General features: G+C 44.0%; 1 protein-coding gene and 1 pseudogene across 1 annotated transcript; one reads left to right on the top strand and one right to left on the bottom strand.

Annotated features, from left to right (window-relative positions):
* Positions 1-8,212: 8,212 nt before the first annotated feature.
* LOC122721951 lies at positions 8,213-9,613 on the bottom strand (annotated as a pseudogene).
* Positions 9,614-9,626: 13 nt separating this feature from the next.
* LOC110602038 (RNA-binding protein CP29B, chloroplastic) lies at positions 9,627-12,492 on the top strand. The gene is made up of 5 exons (XM_043951370.1): positions 9,627-10,527; positions 10,928-11,207; positions 11,310-11,565; positions 11,927-12,035; positions 12,374-12,492. Exons 1-5 carry the CDS (start codon positions 9,852-9,854, stop codon positions 12,490-12,492), a joined length of 1,440 nt encoding a protein of 479 aa, XP_043807305.1. The 5' UTR covers positions 9,627-9,851.
* The last annotated feature ends 791 nt before the right edge of the window (positions 12,493-13,283 follow it).

The raw sequence follows: 13,283 nt of genomic DNA, 5'->3' as shown, positions 1-13,283 counted from the left end.
ATGGATTTTTCATAAAAACTCATCAAGCCTATTCATGCATTTCTACCCCAAAAACTTGCATAAAACTTACTTAAAACACATATAGAACTAGAGATCGGCTCTTACCTCTTGAAGATCGAGAGAGAAACGATCCTAGCTCGAAGATGGGGAGATTCGAGTTCTTGAACCTCAAAGCTCCAAAACTTGCTTAAACTTTAAAACTCTTCAAAAACAAGATGTAACTTGTTAAGATCTAAAGGATTTGAGGGAAAACACTTAAAATGATCATAGGAGGGCTAAAGCTTACCGTCGGCCGAAATGGGAGAGAAAACCTCGCCTGTTTCGGTCACGGGGTCTCTTATAGGGCAGGTTCTGTCACCTTTCGGCGGCCTAACGTGCCCCCACATCTCATGCATGTTCGGCGGCCGAACATGAGGTTCGGCGGCCGAACCTTGAGTCTTTCAAACAAGGCTTTCGGAGGCCTAAAGCGCTCCCAAAACCCCACCATGTTCGGCGGCCGAACCTCACTTTCGGCGGCCGAACCTGGCAAAGCCTCCTTTGGTCTTTTTCATTCAAAAACTCAATTTCCTTTTTGTTTAAAACATAAAATACATTAAAAACATTTCATAAAACATGGTTTTACCCTTCTAGAGGTTTCCGACATCCGAGATTCCACCGGACGGTAGGAATTCCGATACCGGAGTCTAGCCGGGTATTACACATGGTGCTACCTTGGACTGCAGGGACAAGGTAGTCAGGTTCAGAGGTCAGGATGGGTCAGAGGTTGTCTTCAGGGGAGACAGGAGGGGTACACCTAGAGGTCTGATATCAGCTCTTCAGGCTCGTAGGTTGCTTAGGAAGGGATGTCAGGGGTATTTGGCTCATGTGAGAGAGCTTAGCAGTCAGGTTAGAGAGCCCGCCTCGGTGCCAGTGGTCAGAGAGTTCTTAGATGTGTTCCCAGACGAGCTGCCAGGTTTACCACCTGCTAGGGAGATAGAGTTCGAGATAGAACTGATGCCTGGAACCCGACCGATCTCTATCCCTCCCTACAGGATGGCTCCAGCCGAGTTGAAAGAATTGAAGGAACAGTTGCAAGAGCTGGTAGAAAAGGGCTTCATCCGATCGAGCACCTCACCTTGGGGTACACCAGTCTTGTTTGTGAGAAAGAAAGATGGATCCCTTAGACTTTGTATCGACTACAGACAGTTGAACAAAGTCACTACCAAGAATAGGTACCCATTGCCAAGGATCGACGATCTATTCGACCAGCTAGCAGGAGCGGGTTGTTTCTCCAAAATAGATCTGAGATCTGGGTATCATCAGCTGAGGATCAGAGATGAGGATGTGCCAAAGACAGCTTTCAGGACCAGATATGGGCATTTTGAATTCCTTGTAATGCCGTTCGGGTTAACCAACGCCCCTACAACATTCATGGATCTCATGAACAGAGTGTTTAGTCAATACCTGGATCACTTTGTTATTGTCTTCATAGATGATATCTTAGTGTATTCCAGGAATGCAGAGGAGCATGCCCATCATTTGAGGTTGGTTCTGCAGACCTTGAGGGAACATGGCTTGTATGCCAAGTTCTCCAAGTGCGAGTTCTGGCTGAGGAGCATCTCATTCTTGGGGCATATGGTGTCAGAAAATGGGAGAGGTGGACCCCAAGAAGACGGAAACTGTGGCTAACTGGCCTAGACCCACTTCAGTGACGGAGATCAGGAGTTTCTTGGGTTTGGCAGGTTACTACAGGAGGTTCGTTCAGGACTTCTCAAAAGTTGCAGCTCCTCTGACCAGACTAACCAGGAAGAATCAGAAGTTTGTGTGGACCGACCAGTGCGAAGAGAGTTTTGAAGAGCTTAAGAAGAGGTTGACTTCAGCACCAGTGTTAGCTCTGCTATCTAGTGATGAGGATTTTACAGTCTTTTGTGATGCGTCCCGTGTGGGACTGGGTTGTGTACTAATGCAGAATGAGAGGGTGATTGCTTATGCTTCTAGACAGCTGAAGAAGCACGAGTTAAATTACCCCACGCATGACCTAGAGATGGCAACAGTAATCTTTGCACTCAAGATGTGGAGGCACTACCTCTATGGGGTAAAATGTGAGATCTTTACAGATCATAAGAGCCTGCAGTACATCCTGAGTCAAAGAGATTTGAACTTGAGATAGAGAAGGTGGGTAGAGCTGCTGAGTGACTATGATTGCAAGATTCAATATTATCCGGGTAAAGCGAATGTCGTGGCAGACGCCCTAAGCCGGAAGTCACTAGGCAGTCTATCCCACATTACGGCAGAGAGGAGACCAGTAGTGAAGGAGTTTTACAAGCTTATTGATGAAGGTCTACAGTTGGAGTTGTCTGGTACAGGTGCTTTAGTGGCCCAGATGAAAGTGACACCTGTATTTCTGGAACAAGTGGCTCAGAAACAGCATGAGGACCCAGAGTTAGTAAAGATTGCCAGGACTGTTCAGTCAGGCAAGGACAGTGAGTTCAGATTTAACAGTAAGGGGATCCTCCGCTATGGGAGTCGATTGTGTGTACCAGATGACATAGGGCTAAAAGGAGACATTATGAGGGAGGCTCATATTGCAAGATACAACGTTCACCCCGGAGCCACCAAGATGTATCAAGATCTGAAGAAGGTTTATTGGTGGCCAGCTATGAAGAAAGAAGTGGCACAGTTTGTGTCAGCCTGCGAAGTGTGTCAGAGGGTGAAGCTGGAACATCAGAAGCCGGCTGGAATGCTTAACCCGCTACCTATTCCAGAGTGGAAATGGGAGAATATAGCTATGGACTTCGTAGTGGGGTTACCGGCGACGTCCAACAGATTGGACTCCATATGGGTGATTGTGGACAGACTCACCAAATCTGCTCACTTCATCCCTGTCAGGAGTGGCTATTCTGTGGACAAGTTGGCGCAGGTGTATGTTGATGAGATCGTCAGGCTGCATGGAGTTCCTGTTTCAATAGTGTCGGATAGAGGACCCCAGTTCACCTCCAGGTTTTGGCGGAGTCTGCAGAATGCCATGGGTACCAGGTTGGATTTTAGCACTGCTTTCCATCCACAGACGGACGGACAATCAGAGAGGACCATCTAGATAATAGAGGATATGCTTAGAATGTGTGTGCTGGACTTTGGCGGTTCTTGGAGGCAGCATCTACCTTTGGTGGAGTTTGCCTATAATAACAGCCATCATGCTAGCATCGGGATGGCTCCATATGAAGCTTTGTATGGGAGGAAGTGCAGATCACCTGTTTGCTGGGAAGAGGTTGGAGAAAAGGCCTTGGCAGGGCCTGAGCTAGTAGGGATTACCAGCAGGGTGGTACCCATAATCAGAGAAAGAATCAAGACTGCTGCAAGCAGACAGAAGAGTTATGCAGACATCCGCAGACGGCAAGTAGAGTTTCAGGAGGGGGATCTGGTATTGCTCAAAGTGTCTCCAATGAAAGGAGTGGTTCGTTTTGGGAAGAAAGGTAAACTAGCCCCACGATACATCGGACCCTTTGAAATCTTGCAAAAGGTTGAGAATGTGTCGTACAAGCTGGATTTACCTGCTTCAATGGAAAGAATCCATCCGGTTTTCCATGTTTCAATGTTGAGAAAGTTTGTGTCAGATCCGAGCAAGGTTCTTAGTGAGCCTGATGTGGAGGTCCAAGAGGATCTCACCTATGTTGAACAGCCAGTACGGATCGTAGACACCCAGATTAGAAAGCTGAGAAACAAGGAAATCCCGATGGTGAAAGTCCTTTGGAACCACCACAATATGAAAGAATGCACTTGGGAGACACGGGAGTCCATGCTCCAGCAGTACCCTTATCTTTCTGAGGTTTGTTCCTTATGAGTTTTATGTACTGTGTATGTATGATTTGTGTATGCCATGCTATGTGCTAGTTGAGGAACATTCGGGGACGAATGTTCTTAAGGGGGGAGAATGTAATACCCGGCTAGACTCCGGTATCGGAATTCCTACCGTCCGGTGGAATCTTGGATGTCGGAGACCTCTAGAAGGGTAAAACCATGTTTTCACAAAATGTTTTAATTTGTTTTATGGTTTTAAGTAAAAAGAAAAATGAGTTTTGTATGAAAATAGCCTTGGAGGAAAACCCAGGTTCGGCCGCCGAACCTCAAGTTTGGCCGCCGAACCTCAAGTTTGGCCGCCGAACATGCAGGCATTTCGGGTGTGCCTTAGGCCCCCGAAGGCATAGGTTGAGGAAAGTCCAGGTTCGGCCGCCGAACCTCAAGTTCGGCCGCCGAACCTCAAGTTCGGCCGCCAAACATGGCATGCATGCGGAGGCACGTTCGGCCCCCGAACGTGGCCTGGCCAGCCACTATAAAAGGGTCCCTTAGCCGAAAACGGGCGAGTTTTTCTCCCCATTGTCGGCCAAGGTGAGCTCTCCGCCGTTCCTCACCAATCTTTGAGTTCTTCCTTCAAATCTTTCACGATTTTCACAAGTTTTCATCTTGTTTTGAAGATTTTCAAGTTTTGAGCAAGTTTTGAGCTTGGAGACCCAAGGAAGTTGAAAATCTCCCATCTCCAAGTTTAGGTCGTCCCTCTCTCGATCTTCAAGAGGTAAGGGCCGATCTTGAACTCATTTCATGTTTTAAGTAAGTTTTATGCTAGTTTATGGGGTAGAATGGCATGTATAGGTTTATATGAGTTTTTGGGCTAATTTTGTGATTTTGAGCAATGTGGCTTGCAAATGCTTGTTTGGTGTGTTGTAGATGGGGTTTAAGATAGTCTGAAGCCCCTAGGAGCTTGTATGCTTGAGTATGTGTGTTGTAGAATAGGATTATGCATGCTTGTAAGTTTGGGAGGCATTGGAGGCAAGAGGAGCCAAGTTTCTGCCCTTTGGCAGAAACCAGGTTCGGCAGCGGAAGGACTTTCGGCCGCCGAACATGGCTGGGGAGGCAAGCCTTTCGGCTGCCGAAGCCTGCCCCCGAAAGGAGACTTTCGTCTCTGTCTGGGAGTTTCGGCTGCCGAAGGTGCCGCCGAACCTGCCTGACTTTCGGCTCTGGAGGGACTTTCGGCCGCCAAACCTACCGCCGAAAGTGCCCTGTCCAGCCTTCTTTTGCATGATTGTTTTGAGGTGTTTTAGGGGGTTTTTAGGGGATGTTTTTAGAGTTATGTTCTAGTTGTTTGGTCCCTCATTTGAGTCCACCTGTGTAGGTTCGGACCCGAGGAACCGAGGACCCCAGCAGTGAGTTCAGTTGCTTCTGAGTCAGTAGAGCTTCAGCCAGAGGTGAGTGGAATAAACCTTTACGATTTAAAGCAAATAAATTATAAAGTTTTTAGCATGCTCATGCATCATGAATGTCATGTGATGAATTAGGTTGTTTGCATTAGAATTCACGAATATGTTGCATTGCATTTATGATGTTGATGTGGATTGGTTATTGGATGATCCTTTAGTCCTCAAATGGTATGATGATGTTACGGCATGATATGGTATGGAAGTCCAAGTTGTACCCATTCTACGTCCCTGGCACTATGTAAGAGAATGTCCAGGTTGTACCCATTCTACGTCCCTGGCACATTGGAATGTTATGATATGTTACGTTAAGAGAAAGACCGGTTGTACCCATTCTACGTCCCGGCACTTTGGAATGTAGAGGACTATGGGTGACAATACCATCCGAGATGTGATTTGTTGTGATGTGCTGCATTACATGACGACATGAGATTTTAAATGTTGTTTTTCATTATTCTGCTCATTGGGCTCTTGTAGCTCACCCCTCTCCCTTAATCCCCCAGGTTTGCAGGTACGGGCTAGACAGAGAAGTCAAGGAGAGTAAAGTCATGTATTTGTAATAGATAGGAAGTGGACATGATAAATTGTAAGATGATATAAAGTTGAATAGTCATGTTATGTATAACGATATTGAGGATTAGAAATTGTGCTTGACTCTATGGGTATTGTTATCCCCTTTTATTACATGATCTCAGATGTCTTATGATGTATATGTGAACCAACTCAACACATGTTATGCCACCCATCGGGGGCATTGATGAGATCCCACAGAGGGGTCAAGGTTATGGTTATGTTTATGTTTAGTGCATGCACAAGTTGAGTTTGGTGTATGAGAAAATGTATGAAAGAAAAGTTTTAATTTTTTTTATGTATATTGTCGATCATGTATGGGATTAAACATATTATCAGATTGCATGTTAGGCTTGCTACGGGTCCCGGCGGCCTTAAGTCGACCTGGATCCTAGCGCCGGTAGCGGTCCGATTTTCGGGTCGTTACACTCGCTTTCATTTAGCCCTTTGTGTTTTTCTGCATTTGCCGGCCTTTTCATGTAGGGAGCTCAGCTCTCTGGTATGTCCTCTATGCTTAGCTTGGCTGTTTACTTGTCGTGAGTCTGTCCGAGCTGGGAGCTCGGTTCTTTGCTCTTTGCTTAGACTTTTATGCCTATAGCATTTGATGCTTCTTGTACCCCTGAGTGTTTTCCGGGCTCTTTGCTGTTTAGACCTCTCTCTAGGCTAGTTGAGCTAGTTTAGTGCCAGCGGTCAATTCTCGAGGTCAGTGCCTCTTATGATTGCCCCTGATTCTCTGTTTGGCTTTGTATTTTGGTATGCAGTTTGCTTAGGGTTCACCTTACCTTAATTCGGTCTGCCTATTGGGTTTACCAGTACTGAGATCATTTTCTAGATATCGGCATGGTGCTTTGGCACTTTTGGCTGTTGTGTGAGATCAAAGTCTCTTTACATGATGACTCGAGCTCCTTTGGGAGGTCGGAGTTTAGCTTTTCATTTATGGTCCCGTGCCTCAATCTTTTATGTGAGATCAAAACTATGTTCTTATGAGTTATTTTTGCTTGTAGCACCGGACGATCTTGGGGATTTCGGCCATTTTTGCTCCGGGAGATCTTTGAGATCTTCGCCGGCCGTTTTTGCTCCAGGAGATTTACAGGATCCTAGCCGTTTGCCTATCTGAAGTCTTTATACCTCAGCGAGTTTTTCTGATGCCAGGAGATCTTGGGGATCCTGGTCTTCTACCTCCCTGAGGTCTCTATACCTTAGCGAGGTCTTCTACCTCTCTGAGATCTCTATATCTCAGTGAGGTCTTCTACCTCTCTGTGAGGTATTCTACCTCTCAGTGAGGTCTTCTACCTCTCTGTGAGGTATTCTACCTCTCAGTGAGGTCTTCTACCTCTCTGTGAGGTCTTCTACCTCTCTGAGATCTCTATATCTCAGTGAGGTCTTCTACCTCTTAGTGAGGTCTTCTGCCTCTCTGAGATCTCTATATCTCAGTGAGGTTTTCTACCTCTCAGTGAGGTCTTCTACCTCTCAGTGAGGTCTTCTACCTCTCAGTGAGGTCTTCTACCTCTCAGTGAGGTCTTCTACCTCTCTGTGAGGTCTTCTACCTCTCTGTGAGGTCTTCTATCTCTCTGAGATCTCTATATCTCAGTGAGGTCTTCTACCTCTCAGTGAGGTCTTCTACCTCTCAGTGAGGTCTTCTACCTCTCAGTGAGGTCTTCTACCTCTCTTTGAGGTCTTCTACCTCTCTTTGAGGTCTTCTGGTGCCAGGAGATCTTGGGGATCCTGGTCTTCTTCCGGGAGATCTTGGGGATCTCGGTCTTCGTGCTCCGGGAGGTCTTTTAAGATCCTCACCGGTCGTTTTTGTTTTGTTTTCCTGGGAGTTCTAGGGTATCCCGATCTTCATGCTCCGGGAGGTCTTTAAGATCCTCACCGGCCGTTTTTGTTTTGTTTTCCCGGGAGTTCTAGGGGATCCCGGTTTTCTTTGTTTTCCCGGGAGTTCTAGGGGATCCCGGTCTTCGTGCTCCGGGAGGTCTTTAAGATCCTCACCGGCCGTTTTTGTTTTGTTTTCCAGAGAGTTCTAGGGGATCCCGGTCTTCTTTGTTTTCCCGGGAGTTCTAGGGGATCCCGGTCTTCGTGCTCCCGGAGGTCTTTTAAGATCCTCACCGGCCGTTTTTGTTTTGTTTTTTCGGGAGTTCTAGGGGATCCCGGTCTTCTACCTCTGAGGTATCTATGGCTCAGGGTCTTCTAAAGGATTCAATATTTTTCTGTAAAATAAGAGCCTGCAAAATAAGAGCTTGCAAAGAGCGTATATAACGAGAAGGCTCATTGTTAGTTCAATAATATTCCTCAATAATACGTCGCACATGTCACTTAATTTGCAAATATTAGCTCATGCAATTTAGAGATTTAATAAATAATATTTGTATGTGTAAATTTCTCCAACAGTAATTATGCTAATGACACGTGGCAAGTTATGTGTACCTTATTCCAATATCAATTGGCATGATTATCCAAAACGCGGCGAGCAGCACTTCAGATGAGTGTGAGCTCATGATGATAAGTGTAGCACCAGTTACTGTATCCCTTCTACAATTAGATCCATTCCTTATTCTGCTGATAACAGAGAGAGTAACAGAGGGACTAGGTGCACAAATGCCCTGCTGTTCGTGCATTTGTGAGCCCAAGCTAGGTAGCCAACGAATAGATGACCTCATCATTACACATAATCCACTATTTTTACTGGTGTGGCTAGCATCTGAAGTTTGAAAGTTCACTGACCCTCCAAAGGGATTAATAGCAAATAAATGGTTGGTCCCCCTTGAGGAGCTTATCACAATCCAGTTGCTGTCATCATTGGGACAGTGCTTCCCATGAATCCAAGCATTATTTTGAAAGCATTTATATTGTGGCCGTGAACTGAGGCAGTAATTAAAAGGGTCCCACTAGGATCGAAGCATAACACCAAAATAGGACTTGTGTGCTCTAAATTGGGCAATGACACATTTACTGACAATATCCCTGACAACAACCATCCCAATGTTATCTGGACAACTTCTTATATCCCATGTTACCTAGTGTCACAATTCCAGCGGCAAGTTGCTTGCTTGATTCTTTTGCATAACGTGCAACCAAACTGCCATTTGAATTGAAACCAGAAAAGCTTGCAGAAGGTGTTGGATGCTGTGGGTTTACACGCCCAGAATTGGAAACTGCAATTGGACTTCCACTATAAGTCGGCCATCTGGAACCAACTGCAAGAAGACCATAGACTGTACTCCCTGCACAAGGATAACCAGTGACTATAGGATTTGTAAGAATAGCATATTCTTTCTCCAGTATCGCCACATCAAAACATTGTATCAGAGCTGCTTGAGAAATAGCAACAATTCGAGAGCTGCAGCTCGCAGAATAAACAGCTGATCTGAGCTTCAGCACACGTACGTAAGATTGGGATCTCAGGGAATAAAACAGAACGATAGTGGGCACTAAACTAGCATTACTCAGATCATGGGGGTCAGGGTGCTCTCATTGTATGGTATAGTTAACCCATTCTTGAAAGGTGTTTCCTTCAGAAAGGGTCACATCAGTACAAACTACCAAAAGAGATCGGCTGTCTGCACACTTGTCTACTGACTTCCTTAATGTTATTGGTTTTGGTGTCATTTGCAAGGATGAAACGGGGCCATCGCACCTGAAATGTGAGTCCGACCTCAAACACGGCTCCGACCTCGATCACAGATCTAAGCTCGAGCACGGATCCGATCTCAACAAGTAAACTGATGCTATGGCTGTTGGATTTGCCGAGCTCTTTTCTGCCTTGCTATTCCGACCAACCAACTTGCTAATTCAAATCTTGAGGGCGGTCTGGCCATCCGATTAGGAATGCGGGATCGACCTCGAACATGACTTCGACCTCAGGCATACATCTATCCGACTTCACGATTTCCATCCCGAGCTTGAGTCCGTCGACTGTTAAGCATGAGCTGATAAGGAGCTGTGAAGCACTGGACAGATAAAACTCACCTGGTTCTTGCCCCTTCTTTCTGTCGCACAATTTCACCGTAGGAGTTTACCCAGGGTTTCTTGTCAGCTGTTGTTGGCTTTGTATCCATGGTGAAGCCAAAGCGAGGTTGTTTGCCGCCTTCCGGTTCTGGCTCGGGTTCGTTGTCCAGGTCCCGCTCGAAGTCACGATCACGCTCTTACTCTGGTTCAGATTCTCGCTCCAGCTCACGCTCCTGGTCTTTGTCCTCCCGATCTCGTTCCAAATCGTTCTCTTCATCCTCCTCCCCTTCTCGCAGCCTCAGCTCCGTTAGCCGCAGCCCTACTGCTCAGAGAAAGAGTTCTGCTGTAGTGGCTAAGCGAGGTCGTTCTCCACACCTGCAATCTAGAAAAACTTCTCCGCCAAGGAAGATTTCTCCCATTCGTGAGTCTCTTGTTCTTCACATTGGCTCACTCAGCAGGAATGTGCACGAAGGCCATTTAAAAGAGATATTCAGTAACTTTGGTGAGGTTGTACATGTGGAGCTGGCAATTGACCATACTGTTAATCTTCCCAAGGGATATGGATATGTTGAATTCAAGGCAAGGGCTGATGCTGAGAAGGCCTTAATATACATGGATGGGACCCAGATTGATGGCAATTTTGTTCGAGCAAGGTTCACATTACCTCCGCGACAGGGGGTTTCACCACCCCCAAAACCTATTGCTGCCGGCCTCGTAACCCCACCGACCTCCTTTTTCCTCATGGACTCCTTTTCTCTTTCTCTCGCCTTCTTCTTTTCTTTCTTTTTTTTTTTATATATACGGCCGACCTCAGAATTTCAACAAATACATATATTACTCACCCTTTTTTCCTTTTACAGAAAATATTCACCAGACTTCAAAGGAAAAATCAGCCGTAATAAAATCTAATAAATATTAAAATAAATTATCTGAAAGGCCATCAAAATATTCTTTAGCACAATGAACCTTTCTTTTCAGCTGAGTTATCCGCTCAAACTTTCGTACCTTATGTGGATCTCAATGGGTGGATCTGAAAACTTTTGAGATAGTAAAATCTCTTTCGTTTCCCACAGACGGCGCCATTTGATAACTCTCAATCTCCCTGGGCTCCATCTCCGATAGATCTGGTTCTCCCTCGTCCCCTTCTTTCTATCGCACAATTTCACCATAGGAGTTTACCCAAGGTTTCTTGTCAGCTGTTGTTGGCTTTGTATCCATGGTGAAGCCAAAGCGAGGCCGTTCGCCGCCTTCCGGTTCTGGCTCGGGTTCGTTGTCCAGGTCCCGCTCGAAGTCACGGTCACGCTCTTACTCTGGTTCAGATTCTCGCTCCAACTCACGCTCCTGGTCTTTGTCCTCCCGATCTCGTTCCAAATCGTTCTCTTCATCCTCCTCCCCTTCTCGCAGCCTCAGCTCCGTTAGCCGCAGCCTTACTGCTCAGAGAAAGAGTTCTTCTATAGTGGCTAAGTGAGGTCGTTCTCCACACCTGCAATCTAGAAAAACTTCTCCGCCAAGGAAGATTTCTCCCATTCGTGAGTCTCTTGTTCTTCACATTGGCTCACTCAGCAGGAATGTGCACGAAGGCCATTTAAAAGAGATATTCAGTAACTTTGGTGAGGTTGTACATGTGGAGCTGGCAATTGACCATACTATTAATCTTCCCAAGGGATATGGATATGTTGAATTCAAGGCAAGGGCTGATGCTGAGAAGGCCTTAATATACATGGATGGGACCCAGATTGATGGCAATTTTGTTCGAGCAAGGTTCACATTACCTCCGCGACAGGGGGTTTCACCACCCTCAAAACCTATTGCTGCCGGCCTCGTAACCCCACCGACCTCCTTTTTCCTCATGGACTCCTCTTCTCTTTCTCTCGCCTTCTTCTTTTCTTTCTTTTTTTTTTTTTATATATACGGCCGACCTCAGAATTTCAACAAATACATGTATTACTCACCCTTTTTTCCTTTTACAGAAAATATTCACCAGACTTCAAAGGAAAAATCAGCCGTAATAAAATCTAATAAATATTAAAATAAATTATCTGAAAGGCCATCAAAATATTCTTTAGCACAATGAACCTTTCTTTTCAGCTGGGTTATCCACTCAAACTTTCGTACTTTATGTGGATCTCAATGGGTGGATTTGGAAACTTTTGAGATAGTAAAATCTCTTTCGTTTCCCACAGATGGCGCCATTTGATAACTCTCAATCTCCCTGGGCTCCATCTCCAATAGATCTGGTTCTCCCTCGTCCCCTATTATATGGATCTGATTCCTTTTTGGGCTCTCTGATGGGTCTGTCAAATAGGTCTATCTATCTTCTATTTGACGAAAGGACCTGCAAAATAAGGAAATACGGTCAGGGGTCTACCGGGGATGCCCTGGTAGAGGCCCTCCGACGTTCAAGTAAGATTTTAAGAATCAGAGTAATGTATTTAGGCAAGAGTTGCAGAGAGAAAATAAAAATAGAGTCCAGGTCCCGGGGGAGGAAGAAGAAGTGTCCCCTTTTTTCCTGTCCCCCCACGTATATAGTGCTACCTGTCTGTGTCCTTCAGACCCGTACATACGGACGTGTCAGGCCCCTTCTCCACGCTAGGCAACCAATTATTTCACCCTGACATGCATGCAAACAGGGTTGGTGAGTGATTGGGCCTACTCCCCTATTGGACTTGTGCTCGTATCTGGTCCGGATTGCCCTGGGTTGCTGGCCCAGGCTCGTAAAGTCAGGCCATCTTTTGAGCGTATGGGTTGACGGGCTTTGAACCTGTGGCCTTCTTTTGGATCTGTCCTTATTCCTGAGCTAGGAAAACCAGGTAGTTATCAACAATTATGCCAATCAACTATATTCAATTAAAAAAAAGTTAATACTAAATTACAGTATAATCACTAAAATTTTATTTAATTAATAAAATAATTATTTCAAATAAATATTTATTTTAATTATATTTATTAAATTCAAAAATATTTTCTTTTTAATTATATTATTTTATATTTTCAATTATTAAATACTTGTAGAAATCAAGTTTAAAATTAAATCTAACATATATTAATATTAAATTTAATTTTTTTATTAACACATATTATAATAACAAAATACTATTTTTTAAATTAATACTACCAATATTAAACATCTTTTAGCTGTTGAAACTTATAAATCTTATTTTTAATATTATTAAATATAAAATATTGAGCATAAATATTTTCATTAATTTTTTATAGGTTATTTTATTGATACTCAATAATAGAAAAAATTATATACATAAATTTCAAGAGATAAAAAAACTTTTAGATAATATTGAAATTAAATTAAAAATACTATTTTGTTATTTTAGTATTTGTTAATAAAAAATAAAAATATGTGAATTTAATTTAAAATTAATTGTCACAAAATTTTAATTATTAAAGAGAAAATTAATATAATTAATAAAAAAATATAATTGAATTCAATAGAGATACAAAAGGATATGATTAAAATAAAATATTTATTTTAAAGTAATATTTTATTAATAAAATAAAAGTTATGTTAAGTTTTTTAAATTCAAT

This window comes from Manihot esculenta, chromosome 15 (genome assembly GCF_001659605.2).
Source record: "Manihot esculenta cultivar AM560-2 chromosome 15, M.esculenta_v8, whole genome shotgun sequence".
Lineage (NCBI taxonomy): Eukaryota > Viridiplantae > Streptophyta > Magnoliopsida > Malpighiales > Euphorbiaceae > Manihot > Manihot esculenta.
The sequence above is the reverse complement of the archived record's forward strand: the minus strand, read 5'-3'. Positions and strand labels throughout refer to the sequence as shown.